Source organism: Hemicordylus capensis, chromosome 6 (assembly GCF_027244095.1).
Source record: "Hemicordylus capensis ecotype Gifberg chromosome 6, rHemCap1.1.pri, whole genome shotgun sequence".
In the NCBI taxonomy this organism is placed as follows: Eukaryota; Metazoa; Chordata; class Lepidosauria; order Squamata; family Cordylidae; genus Hemicordylus; species Hemicordylus capensis.
Genome location: NC_069662.1, coordinates 2,458,724 through 2,481,805, shown reverse-complemented (window position 1 = coordinate 2,481,805; position 23,082 = coordinate 2,458,724). Strand labels below are relative to the sequence as shown.

General features: G+C 47.6%; 2 protein-coding genes across 2 annotated transcripts in view; one reads left to right on the top strand and one right to left on the bottom strand.

Moving 5' to 3' along the window:
• SLC2A4 (solute carrier family 2 member 4) overlaps positions 1-3,294 on the top strand; it is a 42,603-nt gene extending 39,309 nt beyond the window's left edge. The window contains exon 11 of the mRNA XM_053263016.1: positions 414-3,294. Coding sequence (XP_053118991.1) covers positions 414-617 — 204 coding nt within the window. The 3' untranslated portion in view covers positions 618-3,294. The remainder of the gene's footprint in view (positions 1-413) is intronic.
• A 1,205-nt stretch (positions 3,295-4,499) lies between these two features.
• YBX2 (Y-box binding protein 2) lies at positions 4,500-16,234 on the bottom strand. The gene is made up of 10 exons (XM_053265521.1): positions 15,868-16,234; positions 13,643-13,706; positions 11,480-11,513; positions 10,211-10,300; positions 9,837-10,127; positions 9,353-9,465; positions 8,126-8,300; positions 6,747-6,926; positions 6,335-6,427; positions 4,500-4,840 (listed from the first exon to the last, which is right to left on the bottom strand). The coding sequence occupies exons 1-9, from the start codon at positions 16,031-16,033 to the stop codon at positions 6,377-6,379; spliced, it is 1,164 nt and encodes a 387-aa protein (XP_053121496.1). The 5' UTR covers positions 16,034-16,234; the 3' UTR covers positions 4,500-4,840; positions 6,335-6,376.
• Positions 16,235-23,082: the final 6,848 nt, after the last annotated feature.

The window sequence follows — 23,082 nt, the reverse complement described above, 5'->3', positions numbered from 1 at the left end:
AATTCTCTCCTAACCATTTGGGATTAGGCATAAAAATGGGCTGATCACACAAAGAAAGTTGTAAGTGCAACAATCTTACTACTTATTTTCCATCTCTAGAGGGTAGATGTGGCCAAAAATCACTCTGAGCATTCATCCTCCGAGATGGCCAAAATGTGTGGACCTAGTAGGATTATCAAGATCACAGCAATCCAGCAAAGCCATTTTAACAAAACTCAGGAGCTGGCTTGCACCATCTCCCCTTCCTTTCAATAGGGCTTGCAGAAGGTAACTTCCCAGTGGGTTCTCCCACATGGGTCAGTGGTGCTCTCTCACCGTGTGGTCTTTAGTGGTGCCCCCCAAACCATCCCTGAGAAAGACAGTTTTTGGAGATACGGCACAGCTGCAGTCACCCCCCATCTCTCTTCTTGCAGGAGAAAACTCACGCCTACGTCTTCCTGATCTTCGCCGGCATCCTCGTGGTGTTCATTGCTTTCACGTATTTCAAGGTGCCTGAGACTCGAGGGCGCACCTTTGATCAGATAGCTGCCACATTCCGACGCACCCCATCCTTGTTAGACCGTGAGATCAAGCCGTACACAGAGCTGGATGAACTGAGTCCGGACATGCACGAATGAGTGGAGGCAAGGCAGCTGGGGAGGGGGGAACCCCAACCACCAAGGACCCAGAAAGGGAAAACAGGAGCGGCTGGGCAGTTGGGGTGAGCAGCAAAGGTACCAGCATCTATCTTAGCACTTTAATGTTATTGTAAGGCTTAGAGAGTCTGGCCTATGGTTAGAAAGGAACCCAGTTCTCTTGAGGTCAGTTTTTAGTCTTGATGCTTTTTTTCATTTTTTAGAAAAGAAAAAATAAATAAAACTAAGGCAGGTTTATTTGCAAGGTGGCTTCCTCAGTTTTGGAAGATAAACAGGCCTGTGGCCAGCCTAAACGTTCTGACAGGGCACCAAAGAAGTAAGGGGGCAGACAGTTTGTGGCCTGGAGCACTTATTTGTAGATGATTTAGGGGGTGAAGAAAATCTAGGGGGGCTGGGCCTGCCCTATCCCCCCACCTCCAGCTGTGGGACTGAGTATAAGAAGCTCATGGCTTGAAAGACTGACAGGTAGACATAAACGTTACTGTAAATAAAGGGCTGTGGGAAATGTGTGTGGCAAAGAGAGGCCCTCCGACCCCATTTTGCTGCCCTGGGCTGGAAGAGACAGAATCTCACCAAGAAAGCAAAGACTGTAACTGCAATGGTGACTGTGGGTTTGGACATTTCGGTTATTTATGTATGTGTTGTGTCAGCTTTAATCAGAGTCAGGGGCAAGTCTTGAGTCCCTGGTAGGGCTCTGCCTGGCACATGTGAAGAAATCCTCAACAGGAAAGTGCCCCTGACCAAGCACTGAACAGTTTTCTCCTCACCGCTGGGAGGCCAGGGCTTCCAAGTACTTTTCATTTATAAAGTTAAGCACTGGAGGGGCCCTAAGTATCACTGGACCCCTTGTTCCTTGAGATATTGTATGGATGCTGAACAAGACTAGCTTGCCCTAACTTGGATAGAAAATTCATCCTTGAAGGACAACAGTCATCTTCCAGGCAGTCACAAGACTACTTGTGTCATGCTCATGCTCCTGTATTACTCCAGTCATGCCCTGAACACATGCCTCATGTTGACGTCGCCGCTGTTACCTAGCAGCAGTAGGGGAGGCCTTCCTTGGTCAGCCCCAGGTTCAGTGGCAGCCATTTTGTCTGTCTGGAAGGAAAACATGTGGTTGCCTAGCAACCGGGGCATGCATACCCTCACTCAGGGGTTCTCAACCTGTGGTACTCCAGCTGTTGAGGCTACAATGGTCTTTGGCTGGGGATGATGGGAGTTGTAGTCCAACAACATCTGGAGACCGAAGGTTGGCTCTAACCCCATCTAGATTGGGTGGAGAAGGCAGTCCAGCCTTAGGCAGGACCGGAGAGAATAATACAGATTTAGAAAAAGAAACAAGAGTGCTGTTGACCCTGAGAGGGGACACAGACGTGAGCATGAGGAGCAGGGGAACTACCTGGGCTCCAAACTTGAATGTCAAAAGCATTTAGAGAGATGTTCTCAAATGTTTTCATACTGTGTTGAGCAGTCTCTTGCCTAATATGGAATTACGGTTCTTTTGCCAGAAGCCAGGGACAATTCAGACATGGTTTAAACAGGGGTGTGGGTTTGCCCTTTATTTCAAGTGAGTTTATGCCCACATCAAGAGCCTCAACCTGAACCCTAGATTTCATATAGCTTTTGGTGGCTCCTTTTTGGCAAACTAAGTTGACTTCAGCTCATGATGGTTTCATTCCAAGTTACCTCTTGTCTTCTGGCAGATAAAGAGGCAAAAAGTGACACAGAACTTGGGAGTGAATAAAGCTTCATACACATCTTAGGAAGGCCTCTGGAACCTCCATGTTTTGATAGTTAAGCAGGAGGGCCCCCCGGCCTTTTGACAGCCCAGAACAAGGAATGCCCAGTAATAGCTGCACATCACATTGACTTGGTGGTCTACCACACATCCTGCCCACCCCCCAAAAGCCCTACACTCCATCCTCCCTGCATTTATAAGGGTTGCCCTACTTCCTAGTTCATCTTGGTCACAAGGATTAAAAAAATATTTTGTGCACTAAACAGTCATATGGACTCACAATATGTATCATTGCTTCTAAATGAAAGAATGACCCATAATAGACCTAGTTAGTTAACTTGCCCCTTCTGTCCACATGTCTTCACCCCAAGTATGAGCTGGTTTGAAGCCAGTTTAAGTCATGGTTCCTCTCCCCCACCCTCTTTATAAAGGACCTAGCTTTGTGCCAAGAAGCTTTAGCCCTTCTGTAGAACCGTTTCCAGGGTTTCTTAGTTTGCGAACGATAGAGTTGGTCCTATGCATGATCATGCAGCACTGAAGTCAAACCATCTTGAGAGCTTTCTGAACTCAACACTAAATACGGCAACAATCCTGGATTGCTTCACATTTGGATTCCTTTTTATCTCTAATTCTTCAGCACTTTTTGAAGCATTTCTCTGCAACAGGATTTTTTAAAAGGTGGAATTCTGTACTCAGTTATGACTCAAAATATATTGTATTAAATGGGAAAAAAACTACAAGAGTTTAAATGCTTTTGAATTTCTCTCTCAAAGGCAGAGTAGAACTATACTTTGGGAAATTTTCTGATTTGTAAATGGAGGATGATATTGTCTTAAGATTAAGGGCATGTTTGTGTGTTTGCATGTTTTTTTGTATTTTAAAGAGAAAAATTTGTATATAAAGAAATAGGATACTACACAACTGTTGCTTGCTTTACACAAGGAGTTCTATCAAACTCTAGAGAAAAGCTCAAGACAACCACTACCACACTGCTGCACAATGTAGGAGGCACATCTTGTATTTAGTCAGCTGTTTGCCACTATCTTCCTTTACAAAATACTGAAGATCTGAAAGATCTTAAGCTTCCAAACATTTCTGCAGCCTTTTCCAGCTGCTGCTGAAGCTACATTATAGAGTCAGATCCTTGATTCGTCAAGCCCAGTATTTTCTACTCCGAACGGCAGCTCTCCAATGTCTTTCCCAGCCCTGCAACCAGAGATCCGCAAATGGAGATGGAATCAAGGTCTTGCTCCATGCAAGCTATGTGCTCTAACACAGAGAGCATGGCTCTTCTGTCATTAGAACTAGTAACCCCCGTTTTTAGTTAGCGGTCATGGCTTCTTCTCTGTACTGCACAGAAGTATGGATTTGTGACAGGCTAAACATATCAAAGAGGCCCAGCACTCTCAAATACAGTTTCTAGAAGTATTTTTAGGGGAAATTATAACAGTGTCATTGGTTGAGAGGTCTGGACTTGGATTCAACTCTAAGCAAATTGTGACTTTCACCTGAAGCCTTCCTGCCCAACACACTGACAGTCACACGAGTCAGTACCAAACGCAAACTGCAAAACCAGCCATCCTCCTTCCTGCAGTTACACATACCCTTGGAAACAAACAAGTGTCATTTCCTTCACAGTAGATATGGGGAGAATATCATTAGACTTTTAGATAGACTTGCAATTAAATAGAGAGTTTGCACACAGATCTATGCCTGACTTGGCTGCACACGTCAGGTGTCCCTTTCTAATTTGGAAGCTTCTTTCAAAGTAGATGATGCAGCAGTGCTTGTCACCTTTCACTACATCACAGGGTGGTTTGCACTATGGCATGCCCACTGCTCATGTCCATTTCACCTCTTTCATCCCCATCCTTTTCCTCTAGTTGGAGCTGTGACCTCTTGAGGTAGGAACAAGACCTATAGCATGCAGCAAACATTTCTAGTGCCAGGAATCATCCCTGCCCAGTTATTTTACTCATGGGTTTTAGGACTTCCCTGCTCAAGACAACAGCAAGAACCTTAACAGGTGCCCTCAACAAGAGCTGCAGGTAAAGAGATATGAAGAACCCACCCACCCCCCATGTTTAATATATTTATTACTTGACAGAACACAAACAAGATACAAGTCTGTGCAAATTTTTTTTTTTTTTACTGACGCCCAAACTGCACACAATGGTTCACACAGGGTGTTCTTCAACAATGGGGGGAGAAAAAATTTAACTGAAGATTCAAAAGCCAGTTACTTCTTCTCAAACTGGCAAAGCTGTGGAAGGGGGAAGATAAACCCCTCAGAAGGTTTTTAAAGCAAAGTGAGTTTTCTTTTTGGTCAAGTTCCCCCCTCAGGTTATTTTTTTTTTTATTTTTTTACATTCAGGGCTTCAACAGCAGCAAAGGGGGTACTGGTGAAGTTTGGGGTCTCTTCAAGTGCAGGATGAGGTAACTTGGGTTTCAGGCACATTGTGGACACCTGTAAATGGGGAAAGTGGTCAGATATTGAAGGGGACGATGGAAGCAATGGCCAACAGTTAGTGGTGTTTGTGTAGACACAATTGCAGAGCATGGCCTAGGTCAAAGACTATTCCCACAAGAACTATACCAGGTTCTAGCAAGTGTAAGGAAGCCATGGACACATTCATACTGCGGCAATACAAGTTCAAGTACCATGGTTTCCCAATGGAATTCTAGATTATGGTGAGAAGGAAACAATCTGAATCACCAGCAAAAAAGTGAATCACTCCCTCCAAGCTAGGAGATCTAGAACAAATGGAATGTGTTACATATGCCAGATTCTAAGTGGTTCCTCCTATGTCTTTAAATAGCCTCACAGCAAGGTATATATTTATATACCCCTTTTCAACAAAATAAGTTTACACAGCAAAGACTTGAAAAGGATGTTTTCCTGCCCCCAAAGGGCTCACTATTATTTAAAAAGACAAGGATGCCAGCAACAGGCACTGGAAGATACTATCCTGAGCTGAATAGGGACAGTTACGCTCCTCCTGCTAAATATGAGAGAACCACCACTTTAAAAGGTGTCTCTTTACCCAGTTAGCAGGGTTAGTAGCAATGACTTTTCATGCAGCTATTATTTTAGAGCTGTGCACGCTCCTGTTTTCCAATAATCTGTAAGTAAAAAGGAAGGAGGGGGATAAAGTGATAGTCTGCTAGGCAGCAGCTGCAGCCAGCTCTTTAAGAAGGTAGAATAAAAAGCCTTCTGACCCCGCTGCTGCTCAACCAACAGTCACTTGCTCCCTCATTTACCTTGCTTTCTACTCCCAGTCAGAAAATAGGAGTGCCCAAAGCTCCCAACCCCGGTTAAGACACATCTTTTACCCTATTTAGAATCATGTGAGCCAGCCTATGAAATGCCACAGAACTCCCTTTGGAAGAAAAAGGCACCCCAGATGACATTCCAAGCACCACCATATCCATTATTCCTCAGAAATTCCTTCTGCCTCTTTCCTGAGGAAGGTAGCACCTGGATCCTCAACTACACCATCGACAGTCAGAGACTTGAAGACTCTGCCATACATGCCACCCCGGCCCCCATACAGCCCTATTATAACTTGTCTGCATTTGTGTTGTGAGTGGCTCTAGAAGCCAATCCAGACTGAAAAACAGGGTATTAAAGTACTTGTGCATCACCTTGATGAGGCACTACTGGAGAATAGGACCATCAGCAGAGGGAACACACTCACCTACTTGAGAGATCTGACACCATCATGAAACTTGTCATCATACTGGCAAGTTGGGGGCACAAATCTCAAACCAGGAAAGTTCGCAGAGGCTTGGAACATCAGTCAGAACACAAGGCATTTCTCAGCATGGAGAATGTTTTCAAGCTCACATTTGTACTAACAGAGGACAGGTGTTAATCCAGATACTAGCCAGCTTTACTTGAATCTTGAGAATATAATGGTCACAACCAAGTCACGGAGCAGTCTTACATAGGCATCCTTACCAGATCACAGCTCTTGGCATCCCCTCACCGTGTGCAGATTCATTATGCCAGTAGGGCTGGGGCAAGCTCTCCCCCAGGCTCAGGTGTTGAAGTCTGCAGAGAACACACTCACAGTTTTGCTAACAGAGCACAGAAAGGCCAGGTCCCAATAGGGCAGTCTACCCCATGCTGGTCCGAGGGACTGTTCATCACTTTGCCTCACAGAACTCAATTCAGGAGAGACCTCTTGTGGCAAATAAAGATACAACAGAGCCCTAGGTCCATACTTAATGGCTCATATGAAACCTGTGTTAAAGAGATATTACCCAGGTACCTCCCCCTGCTTCCAATGATTTATCCTAGAGACAGAAAATACTAAGTCATCCTAATGCAGGGCTAAAGGACCAGCCTTTGACTATCAGCTTCCACTTACGTCCACAAGCTGTTGCTGGATTTCCGGCAGCGGCTGGGAGGGACTCTCCTGGGCTGGGGAAGCAGGCTTGCTAGCTTCCACCACTGCTTCCTGAGCCATAACAGGAGTGCTGGTGGCAGGGGTGTCTCCGCCAGCAGCAGCAGAGCTTGGAGCAGGCTGCTCTTTGGTAGTTGTGGTAGCCTGGGACAGAACAAGAGAGGGTGAGGTGCAGGAATGGATAGCTGCATTCGTGGGTGTGAATTTTTATGGTCAAAATGAGCATACATCGCATATGGTTCTTGGCTGGTACCTGCAGGCATCTTTAATTTCTAACTGTTCCAACAATCCTAAACACAGTACAGATTCACTAAAGCAATGGGAAGCGTGAGATCTTTAGTGACCCACTGAACATGAACATGCCACTTAAGTGGTCTATGGCAGAAGGGACAAAACTTCCCCCTATCAAGTGGAAGTTTGAGGAATTGGAAAAGAGACAAAGCAGCTTCTCCATGTCATCAACAGGCAGGGAGATTTCTATACCAAATACTCCTTTGCATTACATTTCTTATGAAACCCAAGTACAAAAAGAGTAGGTATAGATGAAACGGAACAAGGGCAGCCTTTCTGCCTCCACAAGAAGTCATTTAGAAGTAACAGAGATGAGGTTAAGTTCATCCCCTTACTGGAATCTCAGAGAGATACTTTCTTCTAGAGAGTTCGGTGTAGTATCAGCAACTTGGGAGAGTGAAGAAACCATAGCCATTCCTTGTAAGTTTTAGGTTTAAATCTATGAATCCTTGGTCACACTGGGTTGTACATCTTATTTTAAAAGTTTCAACTTCTATCCTTTTCCAATTTCATGGCTTTATCAGTGGCTGGTTTAGAAAGTCTGACCAGGGTTTTGGTGGTCAGGAAGTGTTGCGATACAGGAATCCATTTAAACAATGGTACAACTTAAACACACACCCCAAGAGGAACTTTGCCCACAAAAGCACTCCTCAACACTGCAAGCATTGGTTCCAGTTTGAAATATAGGAACATAGGAAGCTGCCATCTACTGAGTCAGACCATTGGTCTATCTAGCTCAGTATTGTCAACACAGACTGGCAGCGGCTTCTCCAAGGTTGCAGGCAGGAATCTCTCTCAGCACTATCTTGGAGATGCTGCCAGGGAGGGAACTCAGAACCTCAGATGCTCTTCCCAGAGCGGCTCCATCCCCTAAGGGGAATTTCTTACAGCGCTTACACTTCTAGTCTCCCTTTCGTATGCAACCAGGGAGGATCCTGCTTAGCTTAAGGGGACAAGTCATGCTTGCTACCACAAGACCAGCTCTCTTCAATATGCACAGAGTTCCCATCCATGCTGGTCTGTACAATCATCTGGCTCGCCTTAGATCTCACCTCTGCTGCAGCCTGTCGGGCTGCAGCTGTTTGCTGGCGTCTGCGCTGGAAATAAGGTCGATTGCGCTGGCGCTGGGGCTCAGGACGGATGCCATCTGCTGGGGCTTGCGCCGCTTTTGTCTCGCCATCTCCTCCCTCAGTGGTGGGCTGCTGTGGTGGGCGGGGGCGGAAAGGTCTAATCAGGCAAGTGGCCAGGGGAAAAAAGAATGAAAGGTTAAGCAGTGAAGGTTGAGCATTACATGCTGAGCTTCAACATCTAAAGCTTGCCGAGACAGAGTTAAGTTTCCCCTGTGTTCCTGGCAGCTGCTTCCCAGTTTTAAGACTCCCTGCAGCTATCTGCCAGATCTGAAGCCCGAATCTCTTCCAACATGCAGACCTTTTTAAAAGGGATGAAGTGGCTGGAGACTTCTGGAATGCATTCCCTGCCAACATGAGAGCCTCTCCACCTGACATTTTTTTTAAAAAATCCTTACTTACCTTTTCATCCAAGCTTTTTAATTTAATTGTGGTTTTAAGGTTTTCATTTTTGTGTTTTAACTTTGATATTGTTGTGAGCCGCCCAGAGATGGAAGTTTCAGGCAACATACAAACTTGATAAATAAACAAAAATAAGTACTGGAGAAACAGATTTTAAAAGCCACTCATGTGGCAAGCTCAGTCTAAGTTCTAACCACTCACGTCTAGAAAGGGAGGACATGGTAACGCTGGACTCAGTGCAAAGCTAGAGGCAACTGCTTCCACAAGGAGCTGTCATGCAGTCAAGTACTACCAGCATGGCTCCTAACCGTTCACTCTGAGAACCAGTAGAAGGAGATGAGGAAGCTGGAGGATGCACTCCATTTTAAGTCAGAGGCCTCTTCTATCCTTGAACTGTTTGAGTTATCAGCAGATTAGAACTTTCAATTTTTTTTCAGGATTCCCCTGTCCACCATAAAGAGACTGACTATTTCCTTACTGTAAAGAAAAACAGCCCTATTACTTCTTTTAACTCTGTCCTCCTAACACAGAGTCAAGAAAAAACTCCTGCACATAAGGTGCATGAACAGTACAGAAAAGAGCAAACCCTCTTAAATAATGCAACTCTTGCTTTGTTCATATTAATGGAACATCTCTCTGTGGAGCTGGAGCCAAAAAGAGATAGAGGGTTTGCAACACACACAACACACACACGTCCCATGGTGTTACTGGGCAAGGAAATAATCTTCAAGGTACTGCCTGCAGCTTTACCTGCGATATCTGGGACGGAAGCGAGGGGCTGGAGCTCTCTCACCAGCCTGGATCTGCTGTTGCTGGTCTCCCTCAGGCTGGGTGGCATCTTTGGGTTCTGTGCTTTCATTGCCCTGAGGAAGAATATCACAATGCTTTAAACACTCAAGGAAGATTCCCGAGTCAGAGGAGGTGAAGATCCAAGGCTATGATGGACCTACAGCCTAGAGCACAAAATACAACCTATATGGAGAGAGACATTTTGCACACTGACAGTCCAACATCAGTTCACTTCTGTGCAGGAACTTGTGTGAATTGTGTGTGGGGATCACCAAGTGCAAGTGGGGCTTTTTTGCACATTTGTGCTCTAATAGCCTCCAAGAGAGCTCTTACACAGCATGGGGACACAGAATAGCCACTCTGGAAGACTCCTGTCCTTGAGTGGCTGGCAAAACACCCTCACCCATCAGCAGGTTCTCCAGTGGATTTCCCCCAGAAGACTCACTTCTGCTGGCAGGGCCTGCTGCTGGGGCTGAGCCCGAGGCCCCCGCACAAATCTCCGGCGGAAGAAAAAGGGTGGGGGACGCCTCCTTCGAGGACGCTGCTGTATGCCATCGTCTGCTCTCTCCCCCTCGCTGACCGTCTCTGCTGCCCCTTCTGTCCGGGTGACATCCTGTGGCTGTGGGGCCTGCCGGGGCCTGGGAATAAACCTGCGAAAGCGGCGGCGGTTGGGAGCATAGCGGCTGCCTTTCACAGGAACGCCGCCAGGGCCAGTTACGTTGGCGGCCTCAGCACCCTGCAGAAGACAGTTAGCAGTGGGTACACTGGAGACTTCTAACACAGCACTAGACCAGCTACACCAGCAACATCCCACCCTACCTTCTCTCCTTCCACAACATCAAACTCCACCGTTTCCCCATCTCCAACACTGCGGAGGAATTTACGGGGGTTGTTTCTCTTGATTGCTGTCTGGTAGAAAGGAGACAAAAATGTGCTATTCAGAAAGAAGATGTTCATAGTGCATCTCAAATTCCTACCCAGTCCCCTAATCAGAGTTTTCTAATATGGACTTGCAAGACCCATTTACAAAAAACACCAGTGACTTGTTTGGACTGCACTAAGTTTCCACAGGATGCAGAACCAGTTTTCTTTGGAAAAGGTGAGCAAGGTGAAGCCTCTCTCCTCAAGAGACCTTCACAGGTCATGCACAGATAACCAGTGTTCCCTGTAAGAGGGAATTCCAGATGTTGTTGACTACAACTCCCAGAATCCCTAGCTGCAGTTTGCTTTGGCTAAGGATGCTGTGATTTTCTGTTAGAGAGAACATTGCAGATTACAATGAGCTGGTGTAGTGGTTAGAGTGCTGGACTAGGACCAGGGAGACCCGAGTTCAAATCCCCATTCAGCCACCCATACTTGCTGGGTGACTCTGGGCCAGTCACTTCTCTCTCAGCCTAACCTACTTCACAGGGTTGTTGTGAGGAGAAACTCAAGTATGTAGTACACCATTCTGGGCTCCTTGGAGGAAGAGCAGAATATAAATGTAAAATTAAAAATATATATATGCCAACTGAGTTAACTTCAGAGAACTGGGAAATGATCTTTTGTTAAACAAATATTCCTTTGGCTATTTGGTTGAGTTTTAAGAAAACGGACACCCTCTGTATCATTAGTTAAGGAAGGGTGGTCTGAGGGGAATGATGCTGTTCAGGGTTTGCTTCAGCAATGCAATGCAATACATTCACTTCCCATGAGCCCATATAAGAACTCCAGCTTCACTCTAAAGCAGCTTTAACTTGGGTTTCTAGTCTGGGTGTCTAAAGAGTTGCACGTCTCTTTGTCATCCCTCCAGTTAAGTGGTGCACCTTCACTGCCTCAAGCTGATATTCTAGTGGGCATTTGATATCTTCCCACTGAAACAGAGTTCCTCAGGGGTCTGCATGGCTGTACTGAACAGTGCTGTTGCTGGTGGTGCTGCAGCATAGAATCTCACTACAGATTCCAGCATGTAAGTCTTCAGCAATTCTAATGTGCTGGAGAATCATAACCCAGTTTGCCGTTTGCAACTAACTGATCATAGCAAAGAGGATTGTGGTACCCAAGGTACAAGCCTACAGCACAACAGAGAAAAGGATACTACAGTCTTACCTGGTGCACAAAAACATCCTCCTTGGTATCATTCCTGGAAGGAAGGAAGGGAGGGAGATGCAAACAATGCTTAGAATCCTTCTAGACTGAGGGTTCCAAGCAGGTCATGTGTGCTAATTACTTGTGGCCAATACCCAGAAGCCAAGTTAGGATGGCACAGGTGTGTGCAATCTAACTTGGTGGCTAGCTAATGTCAGTGTTATTTAAGCATACAACTGGGCTAAACATCCATCTATTATTTATTTAAAACATTTATACCCTGCCCCTCCAGTACATGAATGCTCAGGGTGGCTCACAACATTTATAAAACAGTTACAATATAAAATCAGACTAATAAAATTAATAAAATTAAACAAGTTAAAAATCCAAGGGGGAAAAACACAATCAAAATTAGCTTTTAAAATTCCAAATTAAAATCTTAAAGCTAAAAACTAAGAATTATAAAAACTATAAACTAAAGAACCTACCAGATAAACACAAGAGGTTAAACATTAAAAAGCCTCTTTAAAAAGATGTGTTTTAGTTGTTTCTTAAAAACACAGAGAGGGGGCAAGGCGCAGCTCTTCAGGGAGGGCGTTCCAAAGCTGAGGGGCCACAATAGAAAAGGCCCTGTCTCTAGTCCCCGCCAATTGGATCTCTGTTAGTGACGGGGCCATAAGCAGGGCCTGAGATTATGAATGGAGGGCCCTGTCAGGTTCATATGGGCAAATGTGGTCCAACAGGTACCCCAGCCCCAAGCTGTGTAGGGCTTTAAGGGTCAAGACCAGCACCTTGAATCTAGTCCGGAAGTGGACCAGTAGCCAGTGAAGCTGCTGCAGGATGCCATAGAACCATTTCTGCCACTTTCCCCAAATTAAGTAAGTGCATGTTTACACAAGTATAGACCCAGATTGTTTAGATACTGCACTTGTAAGGTTTATCTCTGCCACCTGCTGGCAATATAAGCTTTTGTTATATACGACTGAGACATCGAGGTTTAGCAAGTGCCAGACATTCTAGCTTTGATAGAAATCCAATTTTAAAAAATCAGGAAAATTCTAGTTCTGAGCTTGACGCTGAAGGTAAATTTGACGAGGCCTCATGTGAAAGTTAAACACTGATGACATGTACACGCACACACACACACACACCCATTCCACTACTTTTAATCAGAAATTAGCACTTACTAACAGCCATTTTCCATGAATGTAACAAATTCCTATTGCATACAGACACCTTAAGAGGGCATCGTAACACAAGCACAGAGCGTGGCTAAGGAGTCCCAAGTCCTCCACAGGTTGGCTGGGAGAGGCCCCGCTACAGCTACACTACTTGGCTCAACCAGCTGTCTGTGTACTGGCCACGCCAACAAACATTCCTCCTCACTAACAGATTCGTCCAATCAGCCAACCCACTTTCTAAACTCAGAGTCAAATGCACAAGGTGTTCAGAGAAGCACCTTACTATCATTCACACACAGACTTGTTAACGTTGCTACTTGGGACCTCTGTGTTTTTAATTATATATTTAGATGTGCAAAGGAGCCTGCTTCCAATTCAGGTGAGAATTTCACTGTTATCTTCGGCAGAGTTAAGGATCTTTTCTGCAGAAATACACCTGGATAGTCAGCTGACCAGCAACCATGTTTCCAATTAATCTTTGCTCTTCCGACTCAGCCGCTTTTCTCCGGGAGGAAGTTTTGCAATTAAAAGCAGACCTCATTTGTGGAAGCAGGCTTCATTAGATGTTCACAAAGACTTAGCCCCCTGAATGCAAGTATCCAGAGAACATTTCTCCTGCTCACTGACAAACTGCAGCCTACATCTGGAAGGATACAGCTTCTAGTCCCATCTTGTGTCCTTTGCATCTCATGTTAGAAATAATTTCCCTCTGAACCAGTGGGAATTTGCAAATAGGTTAAGTATTATTTAAGTCAAACAATGTCAGCAAATTAAAGTGGAAGTATCAGCCTTAAGTAGTTTCATATTTAACTCTAATCAACTCAAAGCTTGGTGCTTTGCTGATTACAAGTTGCTTGTCAACTCCAGCTGATTTCCCAATATCCTTCAGTTGATAAAGAGCCAACATCAATTTGCCAAAACAGTACAGTTTCCAAAACAAGAGGTCTCTAGATTCATGAGTCCTTCAAGCTTTTGAAGAGGACGATGACACAGAGAGACATACCTGTTTATAAATCCATAGCCATTACGGACGTTGAACCATTTCACTGTGCCCTGCACTTGAGTGGCTGCCGATCATTGCCAAGGGAGAAAAAAATACCAGTTACACGTTGAGAGGGGCATACATTCTCCACTCCTTCAGAAAGGCTCTATACAAACCTCCTAGCCACACATAGCAGGGCCCCAGTGTCTGCAAAAGTGAAGTCAAGATCTGCTCCCCAAACAGACCTTTTTTTTTCCCAACCCAGGCACAGTGGGGAAGTGACTTGACTAGAAAGCCAGAGGTTGCTGGTTCAAATCCCTGCTGGGAAACACCTATATCAGGCAGCAGAGATATAGGAAGATGCTGAAAGGCATCATCTCATACTGTGCAGGAGATGGCAATGGTGAACCCTTCCTGTATGCTACCAGACAACCACAGGGCTCTGCGGTTGCCAGGAGTCGACACCAACTCGACGGCACACTTTACCTTTACTTCAAGGTAGTCAATATCAGGGCTCAATATCAGGTTCAGACTGTTCCTTGGATGCTTTGCTTGATAACCCCTGCTAATTTGGCAAAAAGGTGATTCCTTTTTATTTAGCAGGAGGAGAGTAACTGGCCCTATCCACCCCCAGCACAGCATCCCTCCAGTGACTGTTGCTTGTGTCTATCTTATGTTTCTTTTTAGACTGTGAGCCCTTTGGGGACAGGGATCCATATTATTATTTATTATTTCTCTGTGTAAACTGCCCTGAGCCATTTTTGGAAGAGTGGTATAGAGATCGAAGAAAGAAGAAAAATACACCTGGTCTCGGCCCCTCATCCAGTTTCCACCAGATAGGATGCTGGTGATATCCCATCAGCTGCTCACCCAAGAGCTTACAGGTGGGAAAGCTCCCCTGTGCCAGACTACCATGCTCCATTCTCAGTATCTCTCCATTACACACATCATCATTTCTAGGGAGTATTTTACTTCAGTTCCCTGGGGAATTTTTGTTCTCTGAACTAGGAGAGCCAGGGTGGTGTAGTGGTTAGAGTGCTGGAGAATCAGAGAGTCTCAAGTTCAAATTCTTGTTCAGCCATGAAACTCATTGGGTCACTTCTCTCTCTCAGCCTAAACTACCTCACAGGGTTGTTGTGAGGACTTTGATTTAAAATATTTATACCCCGCTCTCCAGCACACTACTGCTCGGGGCGGCTCAACATTAAAAAAACAGATACAATGTAAAAGTAGATTAATAAAGTTAAACATAATAACTATGTACACCACACTAGGCTCCTCAGAGAAAGAGCAGGATACAAGTGTAAAAAATAAATAATGCTGCAGGCATGGAACAAAGATGGTAGGCTCCTTCACCGCTCCATGGCATAACAATTATTATTATTATTATTGAATTTTTCTACCACCCCTCCCAATTTGGCCCAGGGTGGTTTACAAACAAAACAAAAACAGTTAATATCAGTCAACGACAAAAGCAAAAGTCTTTAAAATACCATAAAATAGTCAGTTAAAAAAACCGTTTAAAAACCCTACAAAACACCCAATTATGCCCTGCCACACACTTGCCCCACGCCAAAGCCCAACGGCGGGCGGGGGGGGGGGGGAATCCTGCCTACAGAAGTGACAGCTCATCCCCCCTCCTGAACAGGCCACACCTCTGGGATCCTAGAAGCTGCTCGCCCCGCTCGCCTTCTTCCAAGCCCATCCCCAGCAGTCGAGGAGAAAGCACCCGGGCCCTCGCCGCCTCCCCTCCTTGGAGCCGGAGCCGCCAACCCCAAGGAGGCTCGTCAGCTGTGGCCAGACTACCACTCCCATCACCCACTGCCACCGTTTGTTGCAGCTGAGGACGGCGGAGAGTCGGTAGCCCAGCCACAGCTGGCCACCCCGGAGTTACAGCACTGCCTCGCTGGCGGCGGGCCAGCGATTCTCCACGCTGGGTCCCCAGATGTTATTGGCCTTCAACTCCCCTCATCCTCAACCAGAGGCCACTGGGGCCGGGGGTGATGGGAACTGGAGTCCAACAACATCGGGGGCCCAAGGCGACCCCGCGCAGGCAGGCTCTCAGGGGGGGCTGCTCGGACGCCCCCCACCAAATCCCAAGGCGAGGCGGATCAAGGAGCCCCCGCTCCCTCCCGCAGCCCCGCCCCTTCCGAGGAAGCCCCTCCCCCAGACCCCACCGCTCTCGGGGGTCCCAGCACGTGTCCAAACCGCCCCCTCCTCCGGCCCCGCCCACCCGCCGGGCTCACCTAGGACGCGCTTGGCCGCCTGGCTCCGAGCCGCCACGCCAGCCGCGGGTACCGCGGGCTGGGCGGGTTTGGCCACCCCCGCCGCGGGTTCCCCCGCGGGGCTCTCCCCGGTGCCTGTGACGGCGGCAGCGCAGCCGCCGCCGCCGCTCTCCGCTTCGCTCAGCATCCCCGGTGCCGCCGCCGCCCGCCCGTTGGTGCCGGTGCCGCCGCCGCTGGCTCTCCCGCCGCCGCCGCTGCTGCCGCCGCTCCTGCCGCGGCCGCCGAACCCGCGCCTCGCGCCCTGGGACACACCCTCGCCCGCGCGGCGCCAACCCCCAATCAGCAACGGCCGCTTTCCTCCCCTCGCGCGCCCGCGTTCCGGCCAATCAAGAGCCGCCCTGGCCTACCGGCCGCTACCTGGGCTTATATAGACCGGCCACCGGCTCAGCCACGCCCCCTCGGCCCCTTCCTCGCCCGCCCATTGGCCGCGGGGGGCCGCTCAGGTGCGCCCGGGCCACGTGGGGCCGGCAGGTGGGTGTCCCGGCCGGGGCGGCTCCTCGGCTGGCCTTGGCCGGCCGGTCCTCCTCGTGGCACGACACCGGTGGAGAGGGCGGTGGGGGGTGCCCAGCGCGGGGTAGCAAAAGAAGCTGCCGAGGAAGGGGGGTGGTGCGGGGAACTGGCGGGCAAGCTTGTTGCGCTTCACCCCACGCTTCCTTGGGGTGGAGGACGCGCCACTGCGCTGCAGTCTGTGAGACTTGCTCGCCCGAGAAAGCCCGCCTAGGATCGGGCTGCGCACCTTGCTTCTTCCAGCATCCTCGGGACACGTCTCGTGGGTGTCGTTTCGGAGAGTGAACTGCTGTGCTGGAGGCTTTTAGGCTTGTTCTCCTCGCAAATAGGGAGCAGCCCGCTATCCAGGTGAACGGAACCGCCGCCTTCTCCCGACGGAGCCGTTTCAGTTCCACTGCCTTGGTTGGTAATACAGCATGTCCACAGTCTGCGCTCTCTCTCTGTGTATACACACATACATACACTTTTCATGATGTTTCCTTTGCCTCCATTATTTTTATTTTTGACTAGTAGTGGACATTGAACACCTGGTAGACCACAGAGCAGATGCTGAAGAACACCTGCCCTGCTACGCTTCTGCTGCCTACTACTGCCCATTAGCCCCGGGGGTCAGCAGAACTAGAAGCCAGCGCAGTTGGACTTCAGCCCAGATGAGAGTGCCCCTCCCTAGAGACTGAAACCCCCTGGCTGCAGTGGTGGATTAGAAGAGAGGCAGAGCAGGCATTTGGCTACAGCGGCAAAGTTTGAGGAGCAGTAAATTTTGCCCCTCTTGAAATTTGGCCGCCCCTCTCTGTGGGCAGTGGTGGCTGCAGCAAGGGTGGAGTGGGCGAGGAGAAAGTCTCCCCCCCCACACACACTTTTAACCTTATATTTAAAAGGCACACCTTCTTTGTTTAAAGTAAAAGGGTGGCAAAAGCCTTTTTGCCTATGGGTGGCAAAAAGCTTAATTCACCCCTGCCTGGCTGCAGCAGCATATACGTTTATGAGCCTGCTTGGACAAGCGGGGCTGTTTCACTAGCCACGGCTGTGGACCTGGTGAGGCAGCAACACCAGCAGGTGGAGCGGAAAGAGAACTTCATATACACTCCTGTTTCTCCCCACACTCCCTTGCAACAGGCAGGGGTTGTTCTGAGGCAGGGCTGGGAAACTTGGGCTGACAGCTGTTGCTGCACTACAACTCCTATCATCCTCAGCCACTGTTCTAAGGGCTGCAAGTCACTGATGCCATCCTCTCATTGTGGCATCAGAAATACCTGGTGGACAGGGGAGGGGGCTCTGAAGAACATCTGCCACCTAGGACCCCCACCCCCACTTTGCTGCCATTGTCTTTCAGAGGAACATGGTACCATCAAGAGCAACATAGTACCATTGTGTGATACAATCAACAGCCCCTGGTATTCTGGATTTGTCCTTGTGAGGGCAAGACCCTCTGCCTATAAACCAAAGTTTATTATTGTGAACTGCTTTCAGCCATGGTGGTGAAAAAGCTGTATCCGTGTTTCGTAAAATGCATTGTGTGTAGCGGGGTGGAGTTTTCTTCATCTGTTGTCATATTCCAAGTGTGTAGGGATTTGTATTTAGTGTTATATTTTGGGTGTGGGTGTGTGGAGGGGGGTTTCCTCCCAACCTCTAGTTTGCCGCGTTTATATAGATCCAGAATATGTTTATGTAGGTATTCATTACCTGGGGATAAGGGTCGTGTCCGCCACCTCAGGGACAGAATTCATTCTTTATTCAGCAGTTCTTTATTCTTGGTGCACCTTAAAGTTCTCCAGCTTGGGTCCTCAGATGTTGTTGGACTACAGCTCCCACAATCCTTTGGCCATTGTGGTGGGAGATGGCAGGAGTTGTGATCCAACATCTGGGGACCAAAGGTTGGGAACCCCTGCCTTGAAGACTAACAGAAGCTTGTTGTAACAGAATGTGCAGTCATTTCAACTCCTGCTAACCGAGCAAAGAGGCACCTTTTAAATGTGGTGATCATCTTTTTTTAGCAGGGGGAGAGCAAGTGGGCCCCTATCCACCCCCAGCACAGTACCCCTCTGGCTGTCACAGTACTGTTGTCTGTCTTATGTTTCTTTTTAGATTGTGAGCCGTTGGGAGACAGGGAGCCATCTTATCTATTTATGTTTTTATTTCTCTATGTAAACCACTTTGGGAACTTTTGTTGAAAAGGTGTATAAATATTTGTCATTGTCGTGTCATCGTTCTTCACCTGAAGTGGAGTGTAATCTGCAAAAGCGTCTGCTACAATAAATGTATTCATATTTACAATGCTACAAGATGCTTTACTGGGCTTTGTCTGTAGCTGACTAACCCAGCCACCTCTCTGGAAGTCCTTCTTGCAGGCATCTGGGTTTTGCACAGCTGTATCTGTCTTCCAAGAGCTGTCCTCTGCTAGAAGATGGAGATGAGAGCTGGTCTGGTGGGAGCAAGCAGGACTTGCCCCCTTAACTACACAGAGTCTGCCCTGGTTGCATCTGAATGGGAGACTAGAGGTGTAAGCACTGCAAGATATTCTCCTCAGGGGATGAAGCTGCTCTGGGAAGAGCAGAAGGTTCCAAGTTCCCTCCCTGGCAGCATCTCCAAGAGAGGGCTGAGAGAGACTCCCGCCTGCAACCTGGGAGAAGCTGCTGCCAGTCTGTGAAGACAATACTGAGCTAGATGGACCAATGGTCTGACTCAGTATATGGCAGCTTCCTCTGTTCCTAAGATGCTGCTGATGCTGGGGTGAGACACAGAAGCTGTGTGAAGGCAGTGTGCATGCAGCAGCACCTTTTAGCAGGAAGTCTGACAAATGTTCTCCCAAGGGAGAACTAGGACTCCCACGGTCCTCTTTTCATCTTGATTCCTTCCCTGTCCCTCCATCCCCCACCCACCCACCTGTGAATTCTAATTGGTTATCTAAGCAGGGTAAAGTCCAGCAATCTTGTTTCCCATATAACCATTAACAGAAAAGGGCGTGCTGTTGTTCCTTTGCTCGGTAAGCAGCAAAGCAAGCTGCATTGAATCAAGTGCCCATGTCAGCTGGGGACATGTTTTGAAGGCACTGCCCCTCTCTGGGACAATGTAACAAAAAGTTACTCCCTGTTTTTCCCTTTGCATCCTCTGCTTTCCTATAGCAGTTCTTCAATTTGCCTTTGGAAGCCTGAAGCTCACATTTGAAGGAGTGTGATACATTCTGGGAGCAAGCCCCCTCCCTTAGTAGTGAGGGACTTTTATGTTTACTCTTGCAAGTAAAAGTTAGGGTTACACACTCATTTACATGTCCTTCTGCTTGGTTTTCCTTTTTTCTGTTCTTGAGCCCCCTTTCCACACAGTGGAAACTCTTTGAGTACGGGGCGGGGGTAAGGTTTTGGCCTGCAGTGCCAGTCTGGAAGGACACACTTGTGCCCTCTCAGCCCACAGTCAGGGAAACAGGCAACTCCCTCCCTGTGCTGTTACAAGGCTTAAGCCCCACTCCGAAATGTGCTTATACGGAAGTGAGCTAATCAGCATTCAGTGTTGTGTATTCTCAGCTGGTCAATGACTGAAACAAAGTATAAAGTAAAAGTAAAGTCAATACCGTGTATTTTAATTAATCGTTGGCAGAAACTTGTAGAGGTAGACTGGGATGAAATGGAGGGACATCCCCTGACAGGAACATTCACGGGGTAACGAATTAATATGAATGTAGAGAGGATTATGTCAGTGATGAATGACTGAATGCAGGGAAATCCAAGCTCCCTCATTACACTCAGCACATGCTGCTACTCTAGCACACGTGCACACACACACACCACTGTATCCTTGAGCAATCCCTGCACACTGCTGGCTTCAGGCCTGGGAGTTCTCCACACCTCAGGTTTTCTGGGGGGCTTTGCTGCGAACTCAAAGTTATACCCAAAACCAGAGACAAAAAGTTAGATTTGTTTAATCCCAGATATAAATCAGGCTGCACTCTGACGCTCAGTAAAAAATCCAAATTGTGTGTGAAGTGTTCCCCGATAGCCCACAGGGACTACTTCAGGGTAAATCTGTCTGATATGTGAACGCACACCCTGAGGACGTGAGCTAAAGGCCTTTAAAAGCCCTGTGTGAAAAATGTCCTGATGTAAATACCGATTGCTGTGACCACCCCTGCTGCAATATATTACCTCTGCAAAGGAGGTGTGGAGTTAGGGAAACCACCTTCTTGCCAAGGTTTCCCTCTTGTCATGTGCTCAGACTCTTGGTCCTTCTAGCCCAGGTCTCCTTTCCTCCTGACTGGCAGTGCCTCTCCAGGGTCTCACTCAGGCAGGGATTCCCAACCTTGGGTGCCCCAGATGTTGTTGGACTATGACCCCCATGACCTCTGGCCACTATGGCTGGGAATGATTCTGGGAGGTGTGTCATCCAACATCTGGGAACTCAAGATTGAGAATTCCTAGTTCAAGGGACCCAGAACATCTGGCGCTCAATTCCATTTTCACGTCCGGTTTGTGTGGATTTGTGCATTCCATCTTCCCCTTAGGCAGGAGTTCTCAAACGTGGGTCCCCAGGTGGCTATTGGACTTCTGCTCTCATGGTCTCCAGCCACCATGACCTTGGCCTTGGCCTTGGCCTTGGGAGCCAAGTTTGAGAACCCCTACCTGCCCTGAGGCTACCTTGAGGGAGTGTGGAAAATGCCCCCTTTGAGCACGTGGATTGGAAGTTCAAAAGAATGGTAACCCATTACAGCATCACAGAGCTACCAGATCTATCAGCAAGGGCAGTAGCTGAGAGGCAGTGCAACTGCTTCACACGCAGAATATCTCACATCCAGTCTCCAGAGTCCAGCATCTCCAGCTAAAAGGAGCCGGTGGTAGGTGGCAAGCTGCCTAATGGAGCAGCGGGGAAATGCTTGACTCACAAGCAGAAGGTTGCCGGTTCGAATCCCCACTGGTACTATATCGGGCAGCAGCCATATAGGAAGATGCTGAAAGGCACCATCAATACTGCGTGAGAGGAGGCAGTGGTCAACCCCTCCTGTATTCTACCAGAGACAACCACAGGGCTCTGTGGGTGCCAGGAGTCGACACCGACTGGACGGCACACGTTACCTTAGTAGCTGACAAGAAAGGCCTCTGCCTGAAACCTTGGAGAGCTGCTACTTGTCAGAGCAGACAACACAATCCACTCAGAGGGAAGGGGGCGGGGTGAAAGGAAGGTGCCAGCAAAGGAAAGGGGGAAACAATGCCCTCTCTGCAAGGTCATCAGTCAATCCTTGCACCTGGCTAGATGTTTAGAGGCAGAGGAGTGCTTCTTCTTCTTCTTCTTCTTCTTCTTCTTCTTCTTGTTATTATTATTATTATTATTATTATTATCATCATCATCATCATCATCATCATCATCATTATCATCATCATTATCATTATAATATTCATTCATTCATTTATTCTATTTCTATACCACTCTTCCAAAAATGGCTCAGGGTGGTTACTCCCTGTCCCCAAAGGGCTTACAATCTAAAAAGAAACATAAGATAGACACCAGCAACAGCCACTGGAGGTCCTGTGCTGGGGGTGGAGAGGGCCAGTTACTCTCCCCCTGCTCAATAAAGAGAATCACCACATTAAAAAGGTGCCTTTTTGCCAAGTTAGCAGGAGTTAACTGCTAACTGTCATTGTAGAGTGGAAGAGATAATAGGAAGGGGTGAGCAAAGCTTAACCTGCTGATATAGAGTGTGGCTATCACAACTGCTGTTGGAAGACACAGGTATTCATCAGCTCCCCCTGGCATCTGGGCACCATGCCTGATTTGTGTACTCTTGTGCGAACTGCCCCCTGGTGTCTGCACAAACATCCTGCATGCTCTACTTTTAAAACAGAACCTGATTGCGTTGTACAGTGTTGGCCCATTAGAAAAATCCCAAAAGCCACATGATCAGGAGCTACCTTTATTAGGATCAATCCAAACAACAGAAAATTTCAAGCAGCCAGTATTCGAGTTCTCTAGGTTTCTTTGTGGAGCAGGATGTCAAGCATAGCTAAATACATACATACATACATACATACATACATACATACAGTGGGAGGAGCTGAGCATAGTTAAAAAAAGTGGGGGGGCTAAGAGTCTGCATTCCTAACAGTCGTAAGAGGGGGTCCAGGATGAATTAAAGCTGGCCAGCCTCACTAGGTAGTAGACAGGCTGAACCCTGGAATTCTGGGGTGAAGAAAAGATCTGTTCTCCCCACAACTCTGTTAGAAAAACAATATTCATTCTGGGTTAATTTTGGTAATGTAATTAGCATTTGAATTTATTTTGGTAATGCAATTTGTATGTATCAAACCAGTTCATGTTTAAAATACTTACTTTGTTGTTCCCTTGAAGTTAACACTTTACAAATAGTGTGTGGGCAACATCGCATGTGCTCTAGGCTGTTGCCCTTCATGGCTAATACAATCTGCCAGGGAAGGTATGGGCAGGAGGTTGGAGGCTATAATCGATGCTTCATTAAGGGAGGGCAAGATGCCTTTAAAAAGCCCTCCCTTGACCCCTCCAACCTGAACAATTACAGACTGGTTTCTCACCTCCTCTTTTTGGGCAAGGTGATAGAGCATGTGGTGGCGTCTCAGCTGCAGGGGGTCTTGGAGGATACAGATTATCTAGAACCTTTTCAATCTGGTTTCCATCCTGGATATGGGATTGAAACTGCCTTGGTCGCCCTAG

Bases quoted from the DNA above. Each gene is read 5' to 3' on its own strand.
- YBX2 (XM_053265521.1), bottom strand. From the start codon at position 16,033: ATGCTGAGCGAAGCGGAGAGCGGCGGCGGCGGCTGCGCTGCCGCCGTC. The intron at 13,707-15,867 runs GTGAGCCCGGCG...AATGATCGGCAG, and splicing joins GGCGGCCAAGCGCGTCCTAG to CCACTCAAGTGCAGGGCACA. The intron at 9,466-9,836 runs GTGAGTCTTCTG...ATTCTTCCTCAG, and splicing joins AGCAGGCCCTGCCAGCAGAA to GGCAATGAAAGCACAGAACC.